Here is a 21636-nt window from a genome sequence, read left to right on the forward strand (position 1 = left end):
TATTCTCCTGATCTGGCACCAGCGACTTTTTCTTATTCTCAGACCTCAAGAGGATGCTCCCTGGACAGGAATTTTGCGCCGATGAAAAGGTTATTGCCAAAACTGAAGCCTAATCGTTGTATCTCCCTCTAAGACAACTATATGGAATATTGAAATCAAATAAAAGATTTTTTCTATGCTAGCCTACGAAAGTTTTAGATCACCTGTTAGATTTGAAGTGACAATCTTTGAAAATTAAAATTGAAAAAAGCAGGACACGTGAATTGTACTAGATTGATGTTGATCGAATTAGATATTGTAGGCAACAACCTATTTCCCTCAAATCGGATACATAGCGAGACGAGGCGAGGAAAGGCGAGGAGATAAGAGCCCACAAACAAAATATCTAACCTATGCTGGCAAATAGGTTACTACTTATCGAAAAAAAATCTTATGATACGCTTATTTAATGTTTTATACACAGGGCTTTTGGCCTTTAAAAACCTATTTCTATTGTTCTGTACAGCTTTTGGTTAAAAAAGACCCAAAACCTTGTATTGTATTAGCTCAGATACATATATGAAATTTTAAGAAATATTTAGATTTTTCTGTAATTATATTTAAAATAACCGAATTTTGGATTGGAAATTATCACTCACTCCTACATAAAAATGGAAAAATTATAAAATTAAGTACATTAGTCTCTAAAAAGTATTTGAGTATTCAATTACCATAGTTGAGTAGATTAATCCTCTTCCAATAACATAAATCAACGAATTGGATGATCCCTAAACTCCGCTAATTAGTCTAAAAGGAAAAATACTCTATTACATACACTTTCTTGACTTTCTTTACCTTTATACTGAGTCTTGAAGACATATTAGCCCCTCAAATTCTCCTAATATGATTCCGAATGAATTTTATAACTATGTATTTAGAAATACCCAAAAATTTCTTAAATAAATTTAATAAAGATATTACAACTCGATCTATTTTCTCTCAGGGTAGATTTCGACTACAATAATTCAACGGGGTGCTAAACAAACACATATTTCCTACCTGTCCTCTATTATCCCTTGTCGGATGATCAAAAAGCGAGATGAATTCTATAGAAATTCTTCGTCGGATGACCCCTAAATATAAAAATTGTACTCTTAACCGGTTTGACCAATTCTAAAGAAGGGGTTAAAAATAAAAATATTGACCCTTGATTTGCATACTTGCCTGACCAGTATGAGAAAACGTTTTAGCACCCTTTTTGGCTTGCACATAAGGTTGATGGTCATTATTGAATAAGCTAACGGTTTTTTTGATTTTTTATTTCTAGGTCAAAAGGAAATTGCAGGCAGATGTTTTCTAATATCACATTGATTACAAGACGAGTTGAGGAAAGGGGAAATAACGCTCGGATTTCTGAGAAACTGAATATATACAGATTTTATTGCAATCACAACACAAAGGATCTATGATAAAACAAGCAGAAGATATTTTTTTGCAAAATTTTCTACATGTACAGAGCATTGAAGTGGACCGTCAATATGTAGACCAAGAAACTTGATCGAATTTGAGGATCATATTAAGAGTTTTAGAGCTGATAAAGTTTTCTCAGTGTTTAAACAAAAACCGTTCGCTTTAAACCAGGACTTGATACTAATAATATGTTAGCCTATGGTAGAATATAAATCTTGTATATCTCGACCACTCCAGATTACATTGGCGTCATCTGCGATCTTGGTGTACTTTCGCGAAGAATCCGCTGTATCCGCTGTATTAAGAGTTTTAGAGCTGGTAAAGTTTTCTCAGTGTTTAAACAAAAACTGTTCGCGTTAGACCAGGACTTGATACTAATAAGATGTTTGCCTATGGTAGAATATAAAGCTTGTATATCTCGACCACTCCAGGTTACATTGGCGTCATCTGCGATCTTGGTGTACTTTCGCGAAAAATCCGCTGTATCGAAGTCTTCATCTAGCTTGGATGGCGTGAACTTTGATATTTCCAAGTTTCCTAAGCCTCGAACACTTTCAAAACAAAAATAATAAATCACTGTTATTATATCGTTGTTTATAAAATAAAAAACTAAAATATTTTCTATGTATAGGGTGTTTTTTAAGTAAACAAAATACACGTTTTATCCAAGGATAGTAAACTGACTAAGAATTTGTCGTCAAGTTTCGAATTACAGCCCGTTGTCAAGGGCAATCGAAACCTTTTTGATAATTGTTACTTACGTTCTTCAAAATGCGTTGTTTACAATATAGGAAAAAGAAAAATTAAACTGTTTTACACGTATTTTAAAAATCGAGGATCAGTTAGTGTAATGGCAAAGATTTAAAAACTAAAACTTAAATGATAAGCTAATAATAAAATTTAAAATTAGAACATCAGATCTATAGAAATACTAGCAAACTACCTACCTGAAACCTCTGGCTAGAGCACAAATGATAAAAACTTCCTGCTTTAAAGCGAATCCTGACTAGTTTCAACAAATTATAAATCCATAAACAGAGCTAGCAAAGTTTCCCGCTACTCCATAAAAAATAGTAAGTAATTATACTGTTGGAAGTCAAATTATACTATTGTAAGAGAGAGAAATAGCATCAGTGTACCACTCCCTATCCCTCTCTTTTTGCTTCTTATTCCTTTACTATTTCCACCATTCGAAACTTGGACGTCATGGTTATCCAATCAGAATAGAGTAGAGAGTAGTTTACTGAAGTTCTCTCTTCCTCTAACACTAGTATGCACACCTCTCTCTATATATATTTAATTTTAACTCTATGACATTTCCACCTTGATCCTGTTAATATATATAATCTTAGGTAAAAAAATTTTAAATTAATCGTTATGCATTCTCAAATGGTTTTGATAAGATTTCATACAATCCTCGTATAATTATTTTTGACTCTACATTCAAGGTCGCCGTCGAGTAATCTATGAAAGTTTTTTTTAACTTAATAAATATCATTTTGTAAAGTAGACCATTACCTAAAATTAAATAAAAAAAAACTAGTATAAATAGAGACAGAAGCTAAATAAGAAAATTTACTCAAGATATTTTTGCCAAAAATGTTTGGATTTGTAGTTGTAACCAATGCATTATATTGTTTTCTGCTTGATTTTTGGTGAAGATACTACATGGGACGATTGATCAAGAGCACTTAACTTTGAATATTAAGAGCACTTTAAAATTTTCTTGACTGCACAGTACAAATCGTTGATAACATTAGAATTCTTATAATCATTATGATTATACCATATCTGTTACGATATCTGGATAAATTGACCATTATATTTATCTAAATAATTTGGATAAAATATGGCTAACTTAATGAAAACATTTTGGCGCCCTCTATTCACAACAGAAATACTATATTAAAAGCTAGTTATCGATAATACCGGTAAACTGAGTGTCACCACTTACCGGGTATATTTTAGAGAAGAAATTCTATGCAATAAAATTGGTTAAATTTGTGGGATTTGTTTTAACAATATCCAGATTAGAAGTTTTTAATTGAGAAAAGGTCATGTCATATGAATCATTTTAATACAATTAAAAAAGCTCGCTTAAAGTTCCAAAAACTATTTGATACACAAGGCAATCGTAATTTTATGTATGTTTAAGAAACGTCAATTGAATTATTATCGAAATTAATAATGCACACTGATGACGTTCATTCAGAATTATAAACAATATTTTGTTTAAAAACGTGTTTAAACTCATATCTTATTGTATATTGCCATCTATCAATCATCTGTAGAACTATGAGAGAGTCTGCTAGTTAACTAATCTTTTCGTGGGGTCGCCACTTACCGGATAGGTATTTAAAGGTTTTTTTTAACGAATAAAAAGTAAGAAACATATATTACCAAACTAAACTAGTAAATATTTCAAAAAAATATTATTAAGATCAACTTTCATATTTTGATATATACGTTCACAATAATAACAAGCAGTATCGTCACCAATGCTATAATTATTCAATTTATTAATGTACAATCCACACTTATTATCTATGAACAGGGTCGTAATTAGAATCATCGAATAAAAGTTTAATTAATAAAAAAGATGGTGCTCCTTTTTCTTTGTTTATTATTTTAGATATACAGTTTGTTAAGTAATTCGAAAATTGAAATTGATATTATGGGAGCTAAGACGCCATTTTGAATTGAAGGAAGTATTTTTTTAAATTATATAAAATATATAGAGATTTATTTTTGCAATAAATTAGAACAAAAATTACAGATGATAGTTAAAAATTCTAAATATCGAATATTTTTTTAGTTTTTGGTATGAAAACAAAGTATGTGCTTAGCAGAAAAGGCAACTGTAAGAAATATTTTATAAAAATTTCTATTTTTAGTAATAAAAAAGCTGGTGACTATGACAAGAGTTTCTCCCTGCTCTAATATATATCACAATTCTTCTTGCATTAGATGAATTGTGGCGACACCAAAGTGAACTCATTATAAACTGAGGAGGGTAGAAATAAAGAGGAGTATCTCATATCTCTTAAGTTAAAAAATTGATGTCCAGCTGTATACGATATGTAACAGTTCAAAAACCTTCGAGAATGGTACTGGAGTAGTTAGAAGGCTTAATATAAATGATTGTAAATGAATTTAAATATGCCGAGTAAAAAAATTCAAAATAATTCAATATTGAAAATTTCAACGTTGTTGTACAAAATTTCGAGAAGGTCGATTCATAAACTTGACTTTTCATTTGCCGTTGCCTTTGATATTTGATGTTATAAAATTAAAAACATTGAAATGCATGACGCCATCCCTAATTTCCGTTTCCCGATCGGTTGGTGACTTTCAACATAAATAAATTTTTTCTTCTCCTGTCGGATGTTCGTAGCAACTTTCATAGCTTTAGAAAGGAGCCAATCACATCCGTTTGCGTTTGTCACGTTATTTTTACGTATGACGCTAGAGCGTGATGTTGGGGTTACTTCTCTTTCTGTTTATTTGTTTATGGTGGTATGTTGGTTTTGCTTGTTTTCACTTCATTATTTTCCATATCGTCTGTAAATACCGGATTACAACCAAAAAAGACAATTTTATGAATCAGCTTATATTTAAAACATTTTGACTGACACTTTTTCATATTTTTTCTTCCTACCTCTACCTTTCATATAATATTACGAATATTACTTTACTGTTTGTCAAATGCTATTTAATTTTTGCAATAAAATCTTCTTATAATTATTAAGATAATTATATTATTTAAATGTATAATTCAGATATCCACATGGGTGATAAGAGTTGCAGCACAATAGGCGAACTAGTATAATGATTGCCTATATCATAGATGAACTACATCTTACACTGAGTCGGTCTTTAAATGGGGAAAAGAACACAACAAATTCAATAGGTGGCTCTGCATTTTTCTACAGTTTGTTGGGTTGCCGAATTTCTCAATAACGTTAATATGGCTTCCTTGTATTGAGGGAAAGCAATACTTTATTCGTTGTAATTTGTTATGAAATGTAAATGTATGTTAGTTATTATTCTAACCTATGCATTAGACGCATTAGTCAAACATAAACGTGAAATGAGTTATAAGTGTTGAAAATGTTCCGATTTTTAAGTGGAAGAAAACCTAGAAATGCATCATCGAAAAGTACAAATGCAAAATCGAATAAAAGTGTGATAAATAAAAATCTGTTACAATGTAGGGTTATTTTATTAGATGGTACCGATTTATCAGTGGAATTGTCGGTAAGTATCATTTATAATATTAATTAATAATATTGAAATTTAAAATCCAGATGTACATTACTTTTTGTTTGTGTGGGCGTGTTGGTATACTAGATTATATTCATCCTAACTTGTCACAAACCTTATTTTAAAAAATAGTTGCAAACCTGTGATAAGCACATTGAATTAATTCTTCTAAATATATTCTTAATATTTCCGAAGATTCACGGTTTTTTAGGTATAAATAAAATGATTGTACCTACCATCTGTAGTAACATTTAAAAAGCCTTTATTAGTATGCTCTCAATTTTCAACTTGAATCCAAAAACCTTAAATTTTTATTCATTTGGTCTTTCTTCATACATTCCAATTCTTGCATTCTATAAATTAATTTAGTATTGTTGTATTTTGATATAATCTGTTGAGGATTTTCTAAATTTTATTTAAAAATATCTATTAACAAATGTACTAAACATTGAGTGATGTGTAAATTCGAATCTCAGTTTTTTTAAACCAATTGTACTTTATATGAAAGTGTTTACTCATGTAGATAAATTTGAAAACACTTCTTATCAGTAATTTAACATTCAGTATTACAATTAAGTTTTTTTTTAAGGTTATGCTCTAAAAAACGATATCAACGTATCTGGTGATAACTTTAAAGGAAACCTTCTTTTTATTTTGCAGGGGGAGCTTGAGACAACTCAAATATTTTGATAAGAAAGTCACAATAGATAACAGAAAATTTTTACACCAACTTTACTGCTTTTTCTAGTGATATATTAGAAGCTCATTATTATTATCATTGTATAACATAAACAAGTGAATCACCTCAAAAATATATTTATCAAAACAGGTACAACATTATACAACTGTAAAAATCTAGGTCACCAATTAAATTACTTTAACAAGTGTTTTTTATAAAGTTCAAAATTATACAAATTTTATAATGGACTAATAACAGTTATTTAATGTTAAAGTGAATCTTCCAGACTTGTATTAGCCCAACACATTAAATTACAGAGTAATTTAATTCACACATTACTAATTCTAAAATTTGGCAAAAATTAAGTTGAAGTTTGATTGATATATCCCAAATATTCAACCCTTAAAGTTTTTTATCTCAGATATACTTACTCATGCTAGTTATGTTAAAACAAATTTGGCTGTTGGTCAATAAAGCAAGAACAAATGAATATTTCAATTCTTTGAAAATTCTTCCCTTCAAATATTTAAACACACACTTGACCAATTTCTAAAATCATCTGACTTTTCACAGTTGTTTTCTATTAATTATCATTAATGTTTACACCCATAGATCTTTACATTTTATCTGTATAACAAGTTTTATGGGAGCAGAGATGATCAAATATTCTCCCTTATTGAGTTTTCTGTTCATACTAAAACGTTTTTTGTTAAATATCAAACTATGACATCATCATCAGTACCATGTTGTTTAGTAGACACTATACAAGCTTTCTGTTATCTAATTTCAATATAAATGTTTTGAAAAATAATTTTTCACTAGTAATCTAAACTAATTGATGTATTTATATGATAACATGATATGCTGCAAGTATTCAAATATTTCTTTAAAATATTTAGTGACTTTCAGAAGCTCTGTCATTTAGTCAGAGTTTTGAAAATTTTAATGTAATAATAGTTGTAAAGTTAGAATTTGTATAACATAATAACTTTTTTATTTATTTCTAAATATTAATAGTAAATGAACCATAATTAATTATTATGTTTTCGTTTCAAAATAAATAACCTAATTCTCACAATTTTACACAATAAAAATATTCTAGCTTCTTCTCATGGGAAAATTGTTACCTAATATTAATTGTCCAGTATTATTACATATACCTTACTCTTTTACATATCTAATGTTGAATATAAGTTGTTATAAGTAAAATCAAGGTTTGGGTATCATATTGCAAGTACCTTAAAGGTCTATTACAAAATATTATATTCTCTTTGATCAGAAATATAATAAATTCAGTATCTCATTTAATATATTTATGAAACAGATTATTAAGTGACAATCTGCAACAAAAATACACCTCTACCAAGAAGACAAAATTAAAAATATCACTTCAAATTTTTTAACATGTTGAGCTATAAATACTTAATTATATTTGATCTTTTGATTTACAATTTTAAAGTGACATACAACATGCTCTTTGTCCCCAATAAAAATATAAAGAACCTGTCTTTCATTAACAGGCCTGTAGTACAAATTGCAAATGAATATCAATGGTTTTTCGATAGGTATAATAATTCAATGTATAAGGGAGGAGCAACATCAAAACTAACATTTTCAAACTTGAAAATGATCCAAAAAAGCCTGTTTTAAACTTTTAGAGCTATTTATACTTTATAGATTGAACAAATATCTATAAACTCAAGATTTTCAAGTTGAAAGTACTAAAAAAATTGTGAACCCTAGATTTTCTTGATTTAAGGTTCAATATAATATTCTATCAAGATTTTCTAAACGGTTTTAAGGACAAAATTATTCCCTTTTGACATGAATTACAATTTGTTTACAAAACAAGTTTTTATGAAGTGATGTGTGACAAACAATTTCTGGTAAATACTTACATGGTATATTACAGTTATCTATTGGTTCTTTTGTTTGAAAATGGAAGTGAAAATTCATTAATTAAAAACTAAGGAAGAAAACAATAATTATTGTGCTTAGTGGAACAGAACAAGCATTGTTTTGATCATTGACCTACAAGTAATAAAACAGTGTGGCCTTCAGTTAGTGGTTAAATATTCTTACATATTTGATTTAATATCTTTATGAAAGTGTTTAAATTATAATATACTCAAAGCTCTTAAAAACATCTAAGTTCTTCTATCACTAAATATATTTGATAAAATTTATTCTAATAAGAGAAATTTGAATATTTTTTGTTTAAATAATTAATTGAAAGCAGGAAGATCATTTATTAGGAATAAGAAGATATAATCGGGGGACAACTTTTTTTACCATCTACAATCTTTGAGAACACAAAATGACAAGTATTAGAATTAGTTTCAACCATAAATCTTTATTTTCAGAAAAAAGCAAAAGCACGAGATCTTTATGAACAAGTGTTCTACTCTTTGGATTTAATAGAGAAAGATTATTTTGGTTTGCAGTTTACTGATGCAAATCATGTTAAACATTGGTTGGATCCAACAAAAAGTATTAAAAAACAAATAAAAAGTGAGTACATACATCAAAATTAATATTATTGTTTCAAATTAATAAATATGTCTGAATAAAATAATTTTTTGCCAAAACTGATTCTAAAATTATTAAGTATGGAATTAGATCATATAAATTATACTGAGGGGGACTAAAAACTCCTTGATGTAACAAATCGGTTTATTGCATTCATTATATCAAAACATTTTATATCAAAATCAGTGGTTTGATAGGATTTTTATTTATTTTTTTTTCCAGTTGGTCCGCCATATACTCTAAGGCTTAAAGTGAAATTCTATTCTTCTGAACCCAATAACCTAAGAGAAGAATTGACTAGATATCAGTTTTTCTTACAACTCAAATTGGATATTCTAGAAGGAAAATTAGAATGTCCTGACAAAACTGCTGTAAAATTAGCTGCTCTTGCTTTACAGTGTAAGTTAATAATTTCAAAATATTTATAAATGTTCAAAATATAGGAATATGTAGATACCTCAATGAAACTAGTTTTACAGTTTGATAATAATAATTATGAATTTTAAAAATATTGAAATATTGAAATATTGCAATAATTTTTTTTAATTTTATACAAGGACACTATTTTATATGAAGTCTTAAATGGAGTATTGAACTTTTAATTGCAACGATAAACTCAACAAGTAATATTGTCTAATTTATTTGAAATACAGCTGAACTTGGAGATTATGATGAAACGCAGCACACTCCAGCTACGGTTTCAGAATTTCGTTTTGTTCCGAACCAAACTGAGGAAATGGAAATAGAAATTTTGGAAGAATTCAAAAAATGCAAAGGACTCTCACCAGCCAACGCAGAACAGAGTTATTTAAATGAAGTTAAATGGTTGGAGATGTATGGTGTGGATATGCATACAGTACTTGTAAGTTAAAAAGTATTCCCTGATGATAGTATACTAGTCTTAATAAGGATGGCCTCGATACTTTAATGTTTTGTTGGTTTTTATTTCAGGGAAAAGACAGTATGGAATATAAATTAGGCTTAACTCCAACAGGAATATTAGTTTTTGAAGAACCTAATCAAAAGATAGGTTTATTTTTCTGGCCTAAAATTGGAAAATTGAATTTTAAGAAAAAAAAGTTGACCTTAGTGGTAGTCGAGGACGATGATCAAGGAAGAGAACAGGAGCATACTTTCGTCTTCAGGTATGTTTGAGGAAACTTTTTTTTCTGTGTCTATAATGAGAAACTTTTAAATTAAACAGTTACGAAAAATCATCCGTCCAATGTTATTGTTTGTTCCGACCTTACAGAATATTGTTTACAGTTTTCTTTTGCTGGCAGTGTTTATATTTATTCTTTCAAACATTTTAGGTTACACAATGAAAAGGCGTGCAAACACTTATGGAAATGTGCTGTTGAGCATCACGGGTTTTTCCGTTTAAGAGCACCCGTGAAAGGACCTTCGGCTAGACAAAATTTTTTCAGGATGGGATCCAGGTTCCGTTATTCAGGAAGAACAGAATATCAGAGTACATTCCAAAACAAAGCTAGAAGAACTGTACAATTAGAAAGGAAACCAAGTCAAAGGTAATCATTGTATCCAATATATTATTAGGAGAATTGAAGGGTCGTGGGGACGAAGAAAATCGTTTTTAACACCAAAATAAATAGAGGGTGTCGTGGAGTAGTTAGTAGCTTCCATTTGCTCTAACGATAGAACGATTACAGTAATTTTGATTCTAACTGTTCAAAATTTTTATTTTTAGATATGGAAGGAGGCAGAGTCACGTATTGCGAGAGAGGGAGCGGGAAAAGGAACGAGAGCAAGTGTCTTCCACTAGCAGTGAAAAATCTGCTAGTGAACCGATTTATTGCACCGTTAAAGATGATATTACAAAGAGTTTAACTCCAACACCATCGACCCCAACTCCAACAGGTATTAATATATTTTATTATCTAATTATTTCAATATTTCTTCATCTGTAGATAAATTCTGTTCATTCTTTTCTGATTTGGTTATGTCTCTTACTATCCCCTTCCCAATAAAAATAGAAAATTATTGTGCAAATTGCGGAGAATTTTGTTGAATAATAGTATCTCTAGGAGACAAGTTGATCAAATAATAACTTCGATCGAGACAATTTAGCAGAAAAAACTTGGAATTTTAGGTCATGAATCCGTAGGTTTGGTCAGTCAAAGCAGTTCCGGTAGGGCGTCGATAGGACAGAATAGTTTTGGAAAGGCATCTATTTGTTCAGCTGGAAAAGTATCACTTGGTGGGAGTACATCACAGAGGTAAGTTTTACTGTAGAATTATATATAGGCAATAAAACTAAAACACTTTTTTTGTAGTCCTGTACCATCAGTTAATAGTAGAAACGGAACTCTTCCAAGAATTAAACCAACTACACCAACATCTCCACTACCGCCAATTAGCCCAACTCCCTCAAATAATGATAGTCAATTGGACTTCCTGTTTAAAAGTTTGGCTAAGGAATCTCTAACAGGAATGGCTCGAGACGATAAAAGAAATGAGAATACTGAAATTGAAAGTAAGATAAATGTTATAATATTGATGCTGAAAAAAAACTATTGTTCATTATTTATACACATTTAATTGCTTTACATCCTAATTATATAGAGCTTTAAACTCCTTAAAAGGAGTATTAACAGCTCTTGGAGAGTTATTCTGATCCGTTTTTCACCATCTTTTCTTTTTTACTTATTTCTGCTAGAGAATATATATTTTTTTATCTTGCTTATCATCTTTCTCCACTAGTTTCTGTCTTTCATTATTTACTTTCTAGTTCAAAGTGTTCGATATTCAGTTATTTTAGTTTAATAGCTTTACATACCAATTATAAACGGCTTTAACCTGCTTAAAAAGAAGTATTAATCTCTCTCCACCAAAGTTACCATGAAGAGATCTAATACAAGCAGTGGTAGGGCAAAAAAACAGCTCTGGCTGGTAAAGTCCCTATAGGATGTAATTTATAGTTGCTTGGTAGTTCTATTAAATCTAACCAACATATCTACACTTAAGCTCATTTAAATGGGCTCCTTCAATCTTGTTTCAAGCTATTTTTTTGACATTTTCTGTTGAATCTCTGCATTTCATACAATAGTGGTTAAAATATGAAAATTAATTTTATTTCCACATCAATGACAATGTGCTTAAATTGAATGAAAATGTATAATAGAATTGTTATTGTTACAGCAGAAAATGATGGTTCAAAATCACTTCCAAATGAGATTCCGAATAATATTACTAAAATTGTTGGTGTGGCAAAACCGTTACCACCAGGACAAATTAAATGTAACATCTTGAAGGGTTGGTAACTTTTTATCGTTGCTCATATTAATTGTGGCAAATGTTTATTTCCTTTCATTTAATCACTTATTAATGATACTTATTGACGAATCTGGTTTAAAGTTATATTATTGATCAAATTTTCTGTACAACCTTTGTATATTTAGTATAATGAACTAATTTCTATATATTTATTTGTTTTTAAATCTTTTGTAATGGATCACTTTTTTCTGGAACTTCTTGAACTATTTGACAGTTAAAACTTTCAATAAGACACCATAAATGAATAAATAAATAAATAAATAAATAAACAATCGTTTTGTATTGATACTATAAAATATGTAATGTGTGATAACCAGGCAACAACTTAACCATGAACCTCAAACAATTGTAGTTTTCGTAGAGTTTTAAGCTGTTTTATTAATTTAAAGTTCTCCTACCTTTTCAGTAGATATCAAATTCTAGTACTTTTTATTCCTGAAATTAAAACACATATACAATTTAGCATACAACATATATAATAATGAAAGTGATATCGAAATCAGTTAATATTGAACATCATTTTTCAAAAAAAAATATAATTAGATCAGTTTTTCTGTGTGGATTTGTATATTTTGTAGAATGCCTTATCTCTCAGAATATATGCTATTGAAATTTTTGCTTCTCAAGTATCTCAATATCTTTTCTCCGAATATATAAAGTAGATTTTTTTTCCAAGTTTAGAAAACTGAATGATCATTTTATTTTTTTTATAATCCCTTATAAAAACTGAACAATTGTGACAATTAAAGTCAGTAACACTATCTAATCATTATAATTTATGATTTCACGCTTTATATATAAAAGTCTATAAATAATTATATTGTTATCTTCTTTTAGCTAAAGCTGAAGAAGAATTACAAAATCAAAAATTAACCAATCAAATGTTCGTTCAAGCAAAAGAAGAGGAAACTTCTTTAAATGCGGCAACATTTATAGCTGTGGTGAGTGCTATCATATTTGAATCATGCATTTTAATATAATATTATTGTTTTTTTTAACTATCATTTTTTATTTTTATCTTAAATCAAGAATAATAAGAAATTTTTATCATAAGGATTCTTTGTGTTAAGTTAACAACGATGCCTGAATTTACTAATACTGAAATAGCTAATATGCACTTTTTGTATGAATTAGCAAATGGCAATACCATGGAGACTAGGCGTATGTATGCCCAGCATTATCCAAATAATCGTTTACCATGTTCTGATATTTCTACTAAGGTACATATTCCTTTATAAGAGACTGGAATTTTTGCTAAATTAAAGATTATTGGACTACCCAGTAATGTGAGAACCAAATTATTGAAAAACCAGATTCTTGAAATTATTTACCAACAACCAGAAACGAGTACTAGAAAAATTGCTGATAAAATAAATGTTTAGAATAATCTAAAAGATAATTTATTGTATCCATATCGCATTCAACGTGTTGCTACCTACTACTGACTATCTGTTCCATATACAATATTGCCAATGGACTTTAAATAAAATCGCAAACATTTCCCATTTTGCTACCAATATTCTGTTAAAAATCACATGCAGTTGTAGCATGTGAATAGAATAGAACTTTTCATCTTAAAATGGAGTGACAAAATACCCAATACAACATTTTAGATTACTTAGGAACTACTCTGTATATATATAGAATGTCTCGGTTTTCTCTGAAACGGTTTCATAAATTCTGATTTGTAAGAGCTGGGTAATGTGGCTACTATTATGATGGTAATTTACATTATAACAAATTTTTCATATTTCTGGAAATATAATTGAATTGTTATTGCATTTTGATTGCCAACTAACATAAATATCACCATCATGAAATAAAATTTATCAAAATTAGTTTCTGAGGTTAATTGAGACATTATATATTAAAAACTTAGTTTATATTATCTGTTGTGTTTTAAATGTTGCTGTACTATTTATTTCGCTTTATGTTCCACCAGAGTGTGTGTTTTTGCTTCTAATAACGCTTCCTCACATTTAGGGCGGGGATAAATTAACTTTATCCGTCAGTGGTCCACCGAGTTTGCCACCCATCATTACTAATTCCATTTTAAAATCGCCTAAAATAATCGAAAAGGAATCAGTAGACGAAAACAAAAATAAAAACGAAGATAAAGATCACAAGAGATGTCCCACACCTGTAACTGTAACATTCTTTGGACAGAACGACGGTAAATTGGAGATCTGTAAAGTTGAAGATGAAAAAATCAATTTGAATCCGTTCGCTGATTTCTTGAATGATAGGAATGGTAATCCTTTTAATTCTATCAGTGTCTTTCATCCTAATAATCCGTTTTGTGATTCTGAAACTGACAATAAGGATGAAGTTGTAGATAGTGATTCAAAGGAATCTGATGAGGAAGTAAGTATCGCATTGCATTTTATGTTTTCATTAATAATGAAGGTAATAAATGTTGTTTCACTCGTTTTTAAATCAATTTTGTGATATTTCCGTGCTTATGTTGTTTCATTATACATAATCAAATTTTCTAGATACTTTACAAGTCTGTTAATATCATCCAAATTATTAAAACTGTGAAAATATTGAATTTCAGAATAAAACGAGCTTGGACGACGGATCTGAATCAAAACCAACAACTCCTCTTAGTCCTACACTCAGCAAAGTTTCGCCCTGGTTGGTTTCTTCAGATGTAGTTTCATCTGCAGTTTCAAAGGTCGATACAACTGAAACGACAATTATACGAAAATCTGTGATTACAACGCAGCTATGAGAGAATACTCTATATTTTACAGTATACAATGATCTAACTTGTATACTGGAGCTTTTTAGAAACTGCAATCAAATTTTAACGTTATTAAACTTACATTTAAGATCGACTTCTTTAAATTTTTTATAAAAGTGGTATTGTTACTGTTTTTAAAGTGTACTAGTTTTGGTAAGAGGACCATGAAGTCTATTCCGTAACTTTTTTGGTTATAAATAACCAATAGTTATATTTAACGCATTGTTCGTATTCTATAATCTAAACTTTAGTCATACATGTAACCAACATCGGTTATAGAGTTGGTTATAATATTATATATATCGACAAGGTGTAACGATATAGAATAATTTAACTTCAATAACATTTTGTTTTGAGATTAAATGGCTATTTCAGGAAACTTTGTTGTAACTGTTTGACACAAAAAGAGACTACAGTAAATGACAAATTTTATAATGTATATAATCTTCAGGTTTATTTTCCACATTTAACTTTTAGCAACGAAGCACATTTAATGAACAGAAATGACTAAATAAGGATGCCGTTCATTCTCTAATAAAAAATATTTTACCATATATACATAAAGGTATAAGAATTTTCACTTCCACTTCCCCATCTGTTAGTTGTTGTATATCGAAGGTCTGTAACGTTTTATCAAATAGGTGGGTAAGATTTCCAACGGCACCAAAGAATATTAATAGAAATATTCAAATGTTTTATAATCAGTATGAATTTCCAGGAGTGATACGGTGCATTGACTACACTCATATAGCCATTATTTCACCACCTAACCTTCATCCATTACATCCCGCAGGTCAGGGGCGCAACAACCTAACTCTCAAAAGGGGTGTCCACAGAATTCTTTATAATGAATAAAAGGTTGGCTTATTATAATTGCATTGGGCTTGTTTAACGTCGCTATGAAAAGTAATTGATTGTTGTAATAAAATAATAAATATCTTTTTTCCAGATTTACAAAAAAACTGTATTCACATTTATAAATTCTTGAGCTAGTGCTACGAATTCTAAGGAATCTAATATGTATTTATAAACGTGGCAAATTACTTAATCTTTTTCGTTCATGGTACGTTTAGAGGCCCAAGCAATGCACTGAAACTGCGTTCAACTTCACAAGATGAAGCAGGACTTGTCATTAAAAGTTCAACTTCTGAAAACATATCTCTGACCATAACAAAATTTTATATTATTACAAAGTTTACTATTTTACTATTGAAAAAATAACTATACGCCGATAACATAACCAAAAAAATGTGCTCCCTGAAGTTAGTTTCTAGTACCAACATGGTTGAAATCATATAATGGCAAGGATAAGGAAATTAATCGGTCAGTTAGTTTTAAACAGCTTTTTATTTTTAACAGTAGATCAAGCAAAACAGTGCAAGCGGCCATTAATAACCCAATGGTTACAAATAACCGAAAAGTTACAGAATAGACCACTTTCACTTATATTTTAATCACCTCAATTTTTCTGTTACATTTTTGTCTTCTACAAGGGAAACTGCTTTTCTTGAAGGTAATTTTTTTTAATTCTTGATAACAAAATAAATACAATTATTTCGATTGGTTTGCAATTCATAGTTTTTAAAATATTGAACTATGCCTTAAATATTTCGATGTTAATTAGTAGTTCCAAGACTAGGGTGTAGTTGGTGAATTACTTTAGGCCATAAATATGTTGCATTGGTCTCGAATTTGTTTCCTATAAATCTTTTTAATTTAAATAAATGTTGCAGATTATGCACTATTTTTAAATTTAACACATTTTAGTATTTTTACAGTGAGATATGCTAGTTTTGATATAATAGTTTGGCTTTCATTATTATGACAGTCTAGAATTATTTATATTATATTTTAGAAAAATAATAGTACAGCTTTTGAAGGGGTAAATTGAAAACTTTATTTTATTTAACTATTTTTATTGTAGCGTTCATATTTTAGTAGTGATTATAAAATGTTAATGTAATTGATTATAACTCACCACTTCTCATGTAAATACATGGTAGTTTTTGAGTCAAAATGATAATTTATCTACAGAAATTCTGTTTCTGTCCAAAAAAGTGCTCCTGGTATATATCACTATTTTTTAAACATTTCAATTGAAACGTATTTTACTACAATTTTTACATTTTTCCATTAAATCAAGTATATAATAAAATAAATGGATGGAAAATGGTCACATCTATAGTAGAAGAGTCTTAAGGGCAACACCACTGAAGAGCCCGGTTTTTGAAGATCATTTTTGGAATATTTTTTCAAAAAAACTTTATATAATATGCAAAATCTAATTAGATGACTTTATTATACATGTTCTGAAGTAATTAGTTTGATTTTTCCAGACCGTTTAAAAACAAGCATAAGGAAGAGGAATTTTTAGCACCACTTTCGTCGTAGCTATTGATCTGAAACATGAAAATCAAGTTTTTTTTTAATTTTTGAACTAAAAGCAAGAGAATGACAACTTCACGCTCGTTTTAATGATAGTGACACTTGCTTATTTTTGAAATTTTTGGACAATCAAATGCTAATGAAGAAATATGGTCTTGTGTTTTGGTGTTTCGGAGATAAGTTTTGATGAACCTCAATCATGAAAAACTTCTCTGCATAGTCATAGTGATTGGAAACACAATATTTTGAAAGTGACAATTTCAAAATATGAAATCCGTGTCTAAGCCGTTAGGTAGTTATTTAACCTCTCAATCTACCCCTTTAAAAGAAATATATATATCATTTTTAAGAAAAGTGTACAAGAATGACCAATTTCGATAATACAATCAGCTCTAAAAACTGATATACATAATTTTAAAACGTATTGTCTTAAGAGTTATATTTTTTTAGATAAAATTAATTTATTGTACTTAGAAGGTTTATTCTTTCAATTGATTTTATTTGTAATCATTTTATATTTTATTGAAAAAATCTATTAGTGCCTTTTTACAGCAATAATTATTGATAATATGCCATGTGTACTTAAATTTCGAAACTTTTACATTAACAGGTACAAAGGTATATGTCAAATTCGTAGTAAATATATTTTTTTAAATAATTTCAGAATCTCATGTGTGAATTGTAGAGAAAAATCAGCCTGCCATTTATTTGCAAATTAAAATCTTCTGAACATTCTCGGTTGGGTAGATGCAAATATATTTTTTTTAGAAACAGAATACTTGAAGTGCCATTCCAAATCAGAAAAAGTGTCTTCTTGTTCAGTAAAATAATTATACGTAAAATGACATGAAACAAAATAAAAGATAAATTTCATTCCAAAATTTAATAATTTTTTAAAAGTACCATTTTGGCATGCATTTTTGTTTTACTGTTCATCAAGATGAAAGTATTTTAAACTATATAGTATGCTTCCATGTCATAAGACTTTCAAAACATTATAAAATTTGTATCCGTCCTTTATATTATTCCTAAATAAAGTATTTATATATGTTTTTTATTTGATTCTTTTTCTGTTATTATCTTTCCCTGTCTATCCTTTAGAAAATGTTGAGATTTATTTTATATAACACATATCAGGAAACTTGAGGTATCAGGATGTGATTATGTATTTTCTTATAAGTAGTGTTTTTTTGTTATCAATATATTATATATCTGGACTATTTGAGAATCAAAATATACTGAATTTTTCAAATATTATAAACATTTTTAATGCTTGTAAGGCATTGTCACAAAACAGTACTTTTTTTCCAAGAAAAAAAGAGACAAACTTCTTCGGTTTGACCAAAAAACAAAAATCATTATACATATTTAATCTTCTTAAGATCCTAGTTCAACTAATTACAATTTTCTTAAAAAAAACAAGCATTCTCCAAGGATATTGGTACTCACTGATTAAGCCATGTATAATCTATTGGAAATTGCTAGGAATCTGCGGGTACTTTTGTGATTTTAAGAAGTTAAGCTTTTCATAATGTCTGAGTGCATTGTACCATTTAACCTTGCAAAATATTTTTGCAATTTCAATTGTGAAAAAATCTGCACCTGGATTTTACAGTACGAGATGAATCTGGAATCTAAATGAAATAATACAAATAGTAATGTCTTTAGGAGAGCTAAGCTCACTAAATCCAAAATGGAAAAGAATGAACTATACAATTGTTATCAAAACAAACGATTTAATATTTAAAAAAATTTATTTGATGTCTTTTATTGCAACGACTTTTTTGCAAGTAACACAGCTGTCTCATACAACTGCTTATTAACCCCTCTTAATTTCATATTATCAACGATTAACTCCTTTCTATTTTGGGCATGACTCAATTTAAAATCATCCTCATCGTCTTCTAAATCTTCATCTTGCATTTTTGTCACTACAAGTTCTTTTGATGTGTCAATAGTTCTTTCTAAACTTTGAATTATTACTTCGGGTTTAATGGTTTCTGCAAAAAAGTTTTCATAACTTATAACAAATCTTGCATTAGTTATTGGACTATTGTGTTTTATTTGTTTTAAAACTTGTCTTAGTTGAACATCCCATAAATAAACAAAGCTGTCCAAGCTTCCTGAAGCTAATATAGTCTCTGAAGTATTCAATGCTAAACATACAATTCTTGAAGTGTGTCCACTCAATGTAATACTAGATTTTTCGTTTACATGATGTGTTAAACCTTTTGAAACTTCTTTTAGGGAACATTCTTTTATATTACCAGTTTCTGTACCAACATATAGCGTACCAAACCAAGAATCAAATATTACACTTGTTAAACCATCTTCAAATACTATGTTCCGCAATATTTCACCATCTAGTAAATTATAAATACGGCAAGTTTTATCTACTGATACAGTAGAAAAGCGGGATTTTGTTCCAAAAATACCTGCAAAATAAATTGACTTAATTTTTGATGATGAATTACTTGTATGGAATACTAACCTATGTGAAGGTCTTTTATGGCCATGGAATGATCCTTTTTTATGTACAAAGGCTCAACTTTCCCCATTTCACTTTGGGTTGAGAAATTACTTGAAAGTGTTACCAAATCATTCAAACAGTAGTTAATCAATAAACCATCTTGTCCACCAATGAGTAAAAAATTACCATCATTAGAAAATTTTATACAAGTGATTGGCTGAAAATGTTTCTGTTGAACCGATAATAGCTTTCCGGACGATAAATGCCAAATATAAACTTTGCAATTTATTCCTACAGCTAAATACGTATTTTCGGGACATACTGCTAAACAGTTTGCTGGTTCTGGTAGAATTAATCTAAAAAACATTTAAATTGTTTATTTAAGATGTATATACCTAAATTTAGGCCTCTTTTGATAGAAAATTAGATTCAAATACAGAAAAAACTTGATAAATAGATACTAAAATCAATTAAGGGACAAAACAGAAACAAAATATTTCTCCTTACCAAGGACTTTACCAACAACTATTGAATTATTTCAATAAATATGATATTATAAATCATGAAGAACATAATATATTATCAAAAAATTTCACTAAACTAAAATCTAAAATACCCAAAACCAAATGAAATTTTATATTGAGTAACTTGTAATGATTATGTACAGAGGACAGACATCTCAGTATTTACAGAATATATTAAACAGCCATCAATATGGTAAAAAATGGAAAAGAATTAACAAACCATATTAGAAAAACATACTTCAATTATTGAAATTCTTGAAACAGAATCAAATACAAAAACCAGAATTTTTAGAAATTGTTCACATAAATAGGAATGAGAGAACATTCAATGATAAAAAAAGATCTAAAAAAATTGACTAGAATTTATTGTTCTATTTTATAAATTTCAATGTAATTTGATTTATGGCTGCTACATATTTTTGAATTGTCACAATTAAGGAAATATTGTTTTTTTGTGGTTAAAGCAGATTTTTGTTTTTGATATTCATGTTGGCGATATATTGATTAGGATAATGATAAAAAGTGTTAAGTAATACTTTGATAAAGACCTGGTTGAAACATTGATGTTTCTCTGATTTTTTAGACAAGAGACCTGAAATTCACCCGCTTTATCAAGAAAAACAACATATAAAAAGGTGTAAGAAGTTAAAAGTTAGAAAAACATATGGTTTTTAGCGTGGTATGTGTTTATTAATAATCATAATAGCTTATATTGTCATGTAAAGTAAAATAAGCATAAAAAACAGCTTGTCCGCATGGGAATTGAGTCATAATATATTCGTAAGTACCTGAAATTTTTCACGATGTCTTGATTGTTTAACAACCATAAATGCAATAATGGTTTACCCAATTTAGAAGCTAAAAAATAGTCTCTTCCTACTAATTCAAAGCATTTTGCGGCTACAGAACCTCCATTTTTGTAATGTTTACGTACATTCAATGTATTGTAATCCCATAAGCACGCTGAGAATTGTTGATCTGATTGTGCAGTTGTAATTAACAAATCACTAATTTCCATATTTATTTAATAAGTTTTAATTTATATTAAACTTAAAGTTAAATCATTGTATTCAAAATGGGGATATTAGAATTATTTGAAATAATTTCAATTTTAGGCCCTTTTTCGGTTGACTACATGTTGGCTTATGTTATCGTTGACAATTTGACAAATGTACAAGTCTAATTTTGATATTCCATCGATTACATATTTTAAATTTTCAACTCTATAAACATGAAAAAGTATCTCATTTTATTTCAAATAAGTAATTTCATTTTCATTTTGTTGTATGACGTCATG

The 21636-nt window shown here is 28.8% G+C and overlaps 2 protein-coding genes and 1 long non-coding RNA gene across 9 annotated transcripts; 1 reads left to right on the forward strand and 2 right to left on the reverse strand.

Moving 5' to 3' along the window:
- Positions 1–1389: 1389 nt before the first annotated feature.
- LOC130445259 (uncharacterized) lies at positions 1390–6000 on the reverse strand. 2 transcript variants are annotated; one of them, XR_008910034.1, is made up of 3 exons: positions 5949–6000; positions 2397–2967; positions 1390–2000 (listed from the first exon to the last, which is right to left on the reverse strand). It is a non-coding gene; the product is annotated as an uncharacterized LOC130445259 (long non-coding RNA). The 2 variants fall into 2 exon arrangements; XR_008910033.1 differs by lacking the exon at positions 5949–6000 and adding an exon at positions 3029–3198.
- LOC130445257 (band 4.1-like protein 5) lies at positions 5378–18402 on the forward strand. Of its 6 annotated transcripts, none has more exons than XM_056780818.1 (13): positions 5378–5706; positions 8755–8902; positions 9143–9319; positions 9574–9782; positions 9872–10065; positions 10234–10449; positions 10629–10798; positions 11046–11157; positions 11215–11414; positions 12080–12193; positions 13052–13155; positions 14198–14578; positions 14772–18402. In XM_056780818.1, exons 1-13 carry the CDS (start codon positions 5560–5562, stop codon positions 14946–14948), a joined length of 2349 nt encoding a protein of 782 aa, XP_056636796.1. In that variant the 5' UTR covers positions 5378–5559; the 3' UTR covers positions 14949–18402. The 6 variants fall into 6 exon arrangements, with proteins under 6 accessions (XP_056636796.1, XP_056636794.1, XP_056636797.1 ...); XM_056780816.1 differs by having other exon boundaries at positions 5405–5706; positions 11031–11157; XM_056780819.1 differs by having other exon boundaries at positions 5405–5706; positions 12083–12193.
- LOC130445258 (WD repeat-containing protein 18) lies at positions 18210–21509 on the reverse strand. Its single transcript, XM_056780822.1, has 3 exons — positions 21128–21509; positions 19837–20171; positions 18210–19780 (listed from the first exon to the last, which is right to left on the reverse strand). The coding sequence occupies exons 1-3, from the start codon at positions 21355–21357 to the stop codon at positions 19113–19115; spliced, it is 1233 nt and encodes a 410-aa protein (XP_056636800.1). The 5' UTR covers positions 21358–21509; the 3' UTR covers positions 18210–19112.
- Positions 21510–21636: the final 127 nt, after the last annotated feature.

This window comes from Diorhabda sublineata, chromosome 6, assembly GCF_026230105.1.
Source record: "Diorhabda sublineata isolate icDioSubl1.1 chromosome 6, icDioSubl1.1, whole genome shotgun sequence".
In the NCBI taxonomy this organism is placed as follows: Eukaryota; Metazoa; Arthropoda; class Insecta; order Coleoptera; family Chrysomelidae; genus Diorhabda; species Diorhabda sublineata.